General features: G+C 36.3%; 1 protein-coding gene across 5 annotated transcripts in view; it reads left to right on the forward strand.

Moving 5' to 3' along the window:
• CSGALNACT2 (chondroitin sulfate N-acetylgalactosaminyltransferase 2) overlaps positions 1 to 7,402 on the forward strand; it is a 65,649-nt gene extending 58,247 nt beyond the window's left edge. For 4 of the 5 annotated variants that reach the window (XM_045290255.1, XM_045290259.1, XM_045290258.1 and 1 more), the window contains one exon: positions 6,224 to 7,402. In XM_045290255.1, the coding sequence (XP_045146190.1) occupies positions 6,224 to 6,516 (293 nt within the window). In that variant the 3' untranslated portion in view covers positions 6,517 to 7,402. The remainder of the gene's footprint in view (positions 1 to 6,223) is intronic. The other variant, XM_045290260.1, reaches the window with a different exon arrangement.
• The last annotated feature ends 269 nt before the right edge of the window (positions 7,403 to 7,671 follow it).

Consider the following 7,671-nt stretch of genomic DNA (forward strand, 5'->3'; position numbering starts at 1 on the left):
TGTTTTAATTAAAACTGAAAACATTGATTGAATTCTTCAATTTCTTCATGACTGGCTTTAGTAGTTAGTACATAAATTTTGATTAATTATTGTATTGCTTGGGTTTCCTTGAATGCTAATAGGTATGATTTATCTCAGACAGAATTATACTTCAAAATAGGTCTTGAAATATCCTTTTTGACAATGAGTGCAACGCCATTCTTCTTGATTATATCAGTCCCAGCATTGTAAATCATATGATTTTCTGATTCACAATGGCCAATACCAGTTGATTTCAGCTCACTAATATCTATAATGTTGGCTGTTATACATTTCATTTGATTTTTTGAAGCCTTTATTTTCCTAGGTTTCCCCCCTGTATTTTCATACATTCCAAGTTCCTATGATCAATTGATGTTTACTGCTGTGTCTTCTCATTTTGAGTTGTGCCCCATCAACAAATGAAGGTCCCAAAAGTTTTACTTCTACAGATTTACTCCGTTCACACCATAATGCTTGACTCTCCTTTGAGAAGCAGTTCTTCCTCAGGCATCTGTTGAGTGCCTTCTGACCTGAGCAGTTCATCTTCTGACACTATCTTTGACAATGTCCTGTTTCTTTTCATGATGTTTTTAGAATCTTTCAGTGTTTTGATTCTGCCCATATGATTTTCTGTGGCTTATTCCTCTTTCTTTGTAGCCTGTTCTTAGTCTAGAAGCTCTGCTGATACCTGTTCACTTTGGGTGGCATTTCTGAGATTTGAAATACTGATGACAGAGCTTCTAGCATCACAGCAACACAACCCTCTGAAGTATAACAATCTGGCACTGACAGATACATGGTGCATTTTCCACAGTAGTTGTATCCAATTTGCCAGCAGTGTATGAGGGTTCCAGTCTCTCTGCTCCCTTGACTGTGTTTGTTCTTTTCTATTTTCATACACTTTGCTATTAATAGTGGGTTTCAGGATTAGCACATTGTATTTTTTATTTGTATGTTTCTAAATTACTAATGGCTACAAGCATTTTGTCATTCATTTGTTGGCCAGCTGAATGCTACCTTTGGTGAAATATCTGTATCAACAACCCTTATACACAATTTTCATGATTTTAAACCATCCAGTACTCTTGTTCTGTTCAAATGACTGTTTCTTGGTCTCTGTGTAGGTTTCCGTTGAGTACAGTTACATGTTCTGGATTTCCTTATTCTCCTCTGTGTTATCCATAGTTTGTTAGAATCCTTACAGCCTTTGCATTATCGGTAAAATGCAAATAAATATCTTTCTGGCATTCTGTACTTTCAGCCGAAATCCATCTGACATCAGCAATGCTGTCCTTCATACTGCATCCTCTTCTGAATTTGGCATGACAGTTCTCTGTCATTGTTCTGCTGCAACCATTTTTAAATTACCTTCTGCAAACTTTTACTTGCACGTGATAATTTTCTAACCCAGAAATAGAAATAACCTAGAATTAGAAAAGCTAAAGGAAGAACATGCTCAGCATATCTTAAATGGAAAGAACTAAAGAAAACATTCAAACCTCGAGTTGCAATATTGAAAGACTCTATGATCTGAGCATCAAAAGAAGATGAAAAGAATACACAGTAACTGTACCAGTCAACTTTTAACCACTTGGAATGCTAGAATCTGAATAAGAACTAATGATACTGAAGAAGTCCAAGCTGTATTGAAAGGATTAGCCAAAAACAAGGCTCCAGGAATTGATGGAATGCCAATTAAAATGTTTCAGTACACTGGAAGCACTGGATGCACTCACTCATCTGGGCCAGTAAACTTTGGAAAATAACTACTTGGCCAAATGACTAGACGAGATCCATATTTGTACCCATTCCAAAGATGACCTAATAGAATGCACAAGTTATAGAACAGTATCATTGATTTCACATGCAAGTAAAATTTTGCTCAAGTTCATCTAACTGTGGTTGCAGGATTCTATTGACAAGGAAACTGCCAAAATTTCAGATGCATTCAGAAGAGGACATGGAAAAAGGGACATCATTCCTCACATCAAATGGAACTTGACTGAAATCTGAATACCAGAATGAGGTTTTCTTGTCATATGATTCACCTATGTGGATCATAAGAAACCATGAATAACCTTGAGAAGTGGGAAGTCCAGAACACTTCATTGTGTTCACATGGAACTTGTGCATGGATCAAGAGGCAGTTGTGCTAATGGAAGAAGGGAATCATGCATGGTTTCAAATAAGATAAAGTATTTGTAGGGCTGTCGCCTCTCATCATTCTTATTCTATCTGTATGTGGAATAAGTAATCAGAGAAGCTAAATTATATGAAGAAGAATGCAGCATCAGGATTTTTACAAAGGCTTATTAACAACCTCCGATATGCAGATGACCCAGCCTTGCTTGCTGAAAGTGAGGGGCATTTGAAGCACTTGAAGATCAAGGATTGCAGCCTTCAGTATGGAGGCTCAACATGAAGAAAAACGGAATCGTCATAACTGTGCCAGTAGGTAACAGTATGGTAAATGGAGAAAATATTGAAGTTCTCAAGGATTTCATCTTGCTTGGATCCATAATCAAGGCTCATGGAAGCAAAAGTTTAGAGATCAAACGATGCATTGCATTAGGTAAATGTGTTGCACAAAAGCATTTTAAAGTGTTGAAAATCAAGGAACACATGACCCAAATCATATTTTCAATTGCCTTATATGCATATGAAAGTTGGACATTGAATAAGGAAGACTGAAGAAAAATTGATGAATTTGAGCGATGCTGTTGACAAAGAATATTGAACTGGTCTGTCAAAAGAACAAACAGATCTATCTTGGAAGAAGCACAGCCAGACTGCTTTTTAGATACAAGATGGCAAGACTTCATCTCACATACTTTGGACATGTTATTAGGAGAGACCAGTCCCTGGAGAAGGGCATCATGAGTGGTAAACTGACAGGTCAGCAAAAAAGATGAAATCCCTCCACACAGTGGCTGGAACAGAATGGTGTAAGGACTGGGCAATATTTCATTCTATTCTTAGGGTTACTATGACTCAGAATTGACTTGATAGCACCTAAAACCAACACGATGTTACTGTTTAGTAACACCTGCATTCTATTGGATCATTGTTTTGGGGATAGGAGGGAGCACAGCATGGGGACAGGTATAGACAAGCATAGATCTCTTCCACTTAGTCTGGTAGCTCTCTTCCAACATTTCTTGGCATAGTTGAGTATGCTGCATTGTCTGTTGAAACAGTTTAATTAGTAACTTATCAGAATCTGGAGCTTTGTTTTCACCATTGCCTTCATTGTTGTTCAGCCCTTTCCACCTTTCAGTATTGCAATTGGAGAATTAATTTTTTTTCCATTCTTTGAGTTTGAAAATTATCAAGCGTGCACCTAGCTCCCTTTTGGTTTTCTAATTCCAGGTCTATGCACATTCCATTATAATACTTCTTCAGCTATCCTTAGAAACCTTCTCTTTTTCTGTTTATGACTTAATTTTTTCTTTAAGAGTATTTTGGAATGTCTGTGACATCTATTGAAATTCTTTGAAATCTTTCTACTGACGGCCTAGGATCCTTGATTAGTCAGTCGCATTTGAATAATATCAGAGTACGAGGAATCTCACAATTTTGTTAAAATACATTACAGCTATCATAATCAAAGCAACTTGGTACTGGCAGATCAATCAGATAGGATTGAAATTCCAGTAATAAACCCACACATTTACAGCCAATTTATTTTTTATAAGGGTGCTAAGTCCTTGAGATAAGGACAGTAATTTCTTTAATAAATGAAGCTTGGGAAATGGATATTTTTATGCAGACGGATGAAGATGAATCATATTTCAAAAATGATCAATGCACCTAAAATGGATGAAGAACCTAAATATAAGTAATACAGCCATAAAACTTCTAGAAAAATAAAACATAAAGTTGTGACTTTGGACCCAGTTTTTAACCAGTAGACTTAGATCTGGCACTAGCATTAAAAAACAAAGTAGGCATTGTCAATAAGGGGGAGTGCAGAGTGGAGACCCAAAGACCAGATGTGGCAACTGGACACCCCTTTACTGAAGGGTCGTGGGGAGGAGACGAGCCAGCCAGGGTGCAGGGTAGCAATGAAGAAACATACAACTTTCCTCTAGTTCCTAAATGCTTCCTCTCCCCACTATCATGATCCCAAGTCTACCTTACAAATCTGGCTAGACCAGACAATGTACACTGGTACAGATAGGAACTGGAAACAGGGAATCCAGGGCAGATGATCCCTTCAGGACCAGTGGTGAGAGTGGCAATACCAGGAGGGTGGGGTGGAAAGGGGGAACCAATTATAAGGATCTACATGTGACCTCCTATCTGGGGGACGGACAACAGAAAAGTGGGCAAAGGGAGACGTCGGACAGGGCAAGATATGACAAAATAATAATTTATAAATTATCAAGGGCTCGAGGGAGGGGGGGAGCAGGGGAGGGAGGGGAAAAAATGAGGACCTGATGCCAGGGGCTTAAGTGGAGAGCAGATGTTTTGAGAATGGTGAGGGCAATGAATGTACAAATGTGCTTTACACAATTGTGTATGTATGGATTGTGATAAAAGTTGTATGAGCCCCTAATAAAATTATTAAAAAAACAAAAAGTTGAAATATTGGACTTTTTAAAAATTAAAAAGTATTGTTTGACAAAGGTCTTTTTATAACAAAGACACAACCTAAAGCAAGAACAGTTTTGGAAACTATTAGAAACAGTTTGATACCCGAATATGTAGGCATATACAGAATTCTTACAACTTTAAAGATGACCCAGTTAATAAAATGGGCAAAGGACTTAAATAGACATTTCACTAATGGGAAATACAAATGGCCAGCAAATGTAAGAAAAATGCTAAATCTTTGTATGCATTACAGAATTGAAAATAAAAGCCATACTGAAATACCACCTCACCAAGATCCTTATAGTTAATGGGGTGGGGCGTGGTCAGGGGTAGAGACAACTAGGGTTGGCTGGGATGTGGAGAAATTGGTTCCCTCTTCTGTGGCTGATGGGATTATAAAATTAGTGAGTTACTTTGGAAAGCGTTATATGTTAGAAAGTTGAATATAAACTTACCATTTGACTCAGCAATTCTACCCCAAGTTAAATACTCAAAAGAATTGAAACTGAGAATACAAGCTGCCAGATTTTCACTCATGTTTACTGTAGCACTGTATACAATAGCCAAAAGATGGAAACATATCCACCAACACAGGAATGGATAAAATATATACAATGCATTAAATTGTGTGTGCTCATTTTAAGCTATCACAGTAGTCACAGTTCATCAGTGGTTACTAGGGGCAAGATGTGGGGCAAAAGGAGACATGCAGTAAATGTCATTGAATTGCCCACATAAAAAATGTTTGGTGCTATAATGCTTTTATTTTAGCACATTAAAAGCCAAACAAAATTAATTCCAAATGTTTTATTTTCTCCATACTTAAAAAAAAATAGTTGTAAATCTTTAAACCCAGTTTAAAAATAGTCTCAACTTTCTCCCCATTTTTTCTGTCAAGTCATCCCTTTACCTTAGGTGGTCGTGTTATGTATGTTTCCCAGGCCCCCTGCATCTTAAGTTCTTAATTGAGCAGAGTACAGTTAACCACTTCTTTCTCAAGACAGTTTCTTCATCTGTCTACTATGGTACACATCCAAACTTTTCTCCCTTCTGTGGGGAGACATCTAAGTTTCTTTTGCTGATCTTTCTGACTCTGTTTAACCTCTAGATGTTAAACAGATGTTGGCACTTCTCAGTATTTAAATCTAATCACTCTATTTCCTTCGAATTTTTTCAGTAATTCCATTCATTCCTGTGACTTTATATAATTTGTATGTCCATTCTCATATAAAATATGAGATATAAAATCCAAAAGTTGGCCCATTTTTTATTTATTGGTTCCTTTGTGTATGCGATTCATAAAAACTTGTGCTTATAAGAGAGAAACATCATGTAACAAAATAATGGTTGTGGGTATGGAAGATTTTTATTTTCTTCTGTGTTACTTGAATTTAATAAAGTTTACAAAACACTCAAATGTTTCATCTCATACTGTCAACAATTATAGAATCTAAATGTCAATTTCCATTCTTGGAAATCGGTCCCTTACATGTCTTTATGATGTTCTTGCCATTTCCTTTAAAGCAGCCCGTCTCAGTCTTCAGTGTGTTTCACTGTGTTCCAGCTACCTTACCGTTATTTATTGTGTCTTTTTTTGAACCTACAGGTGGATTTGACATGGAAGTCAAAGGTTGGGGTGGAGAAGATGTTCATCTTTATAGAAAATACTTACACGGAGACCTTATTGTGATTCGGGCTCCAGTTCCTGGTCTCTTCCACCTGTGGCATGAGAAGCACTGTGCAGATGAATTGACCCCTGAACAGTATCGCATGTGCATCCAATCCAAAGCCATGAATGAAGCCTCACATTCACACCTGGGAATGCTGGTCTTCAGGGAGGAAATAGAAACGCACCTTCATAAACAGGCATACCGGACCAATAGAGAAGCTGATCATTAATATCATAATTAATACAGTACCATCTGAACTACAAACCAATACCATTTATTTAGCCTTAATTCCCATTAGTGATACAGAGAAGAAAGGTATTACCATGTTTGCACTGATGAGTCGTCATAAACACACACACACACACACACACACACACACACACACACGTGTTTCAAAATACAGAGCCTTTGTTTTATTCTGAGAGAAGGCAGAAAGCAAAACTTTAATGATGCTTGGCCATTATAATTTTGTGCAGGATTGATAGAATAAGTTGCTATAGACTTCTGAACAATCAGAAATAACCATGGCAATATTTTTAATAGAACATTTGATTTTGTTGAAGTGTAAGATAGTACTGTATCTGGGAACATCAGTTAATATGAGTAAGCTGTATCAGGACCTATTTGTGGCTGTTCACAGCATGGTTTTGGTTTTGAACTTTGTTTTTTCTCATTCAACATGGATGCATATATATTTATTCTTTCTAATATGCCTCTGGAAAAATATGTTTGCATTATTATATTTTGAGTTGACACAGTTTTGATGAGTGGAAATAAGTTAATGAAATATAAGATCACCTATTTGACATAACTGTGTAGAGAGGGGAAGCTAAATTTTAAAATTTGAATTATAATTCAGAGGAATGCATTATATTACTTGTAGCTAGCACAATATTGTAATTGAAGTGTAAGCCTTACTAATGTGATAAGATGAATAAAAAATTCTATTCAGAGAGTATTATACAGTATTACACATGGATCTTTTACATAAATCTAGAAATTGGAGATATGGTGAAAGATATGTACAAGTTTTAAACCTATTAAAACAGACCTATATTGAATTATTTTGTACATAAACTCTTGAAAATTCACAGAATAAAGCACATTATACTTTTTGTTTGGTAAATCATCTCATTTGAAATATAAAGTCCCCATTCAGCTGGGTGTGCCAACTGAATTATTTAACAGTAATTTTTACTAATGCTTCGAAGAACTTTTAAGTTGGGGCAGTATTTAGGCATGTTTTTAACTTTCTCTACAAAATTATTAGGGCTGGCATCATTTATACATGAAATTCCTTTGTGAGCTATTATGAAAACACTAATTATGGTATTTAAAGTGAGGGAGTATAAAGGTAACACCAAAGTTAGGTTGCTGCTTGTCT

This window comes from Echinops telfairi, unplaced genomic scaffold, assembly GCF_000313985.2.
Source record: "Echinops telfairi isolate 266 unplaced genomic scaffold, ASM31398v2 ScPeMD7_35;HRSCAF=133_0, whole genome shotgun sequence".
Classification (NCBI taxonomy): Eukaryota; Metazoa; Chordata; class Mammalia; order Afrosoricida; family Tenrecidae; genus Echinops; species Echinops telfairi.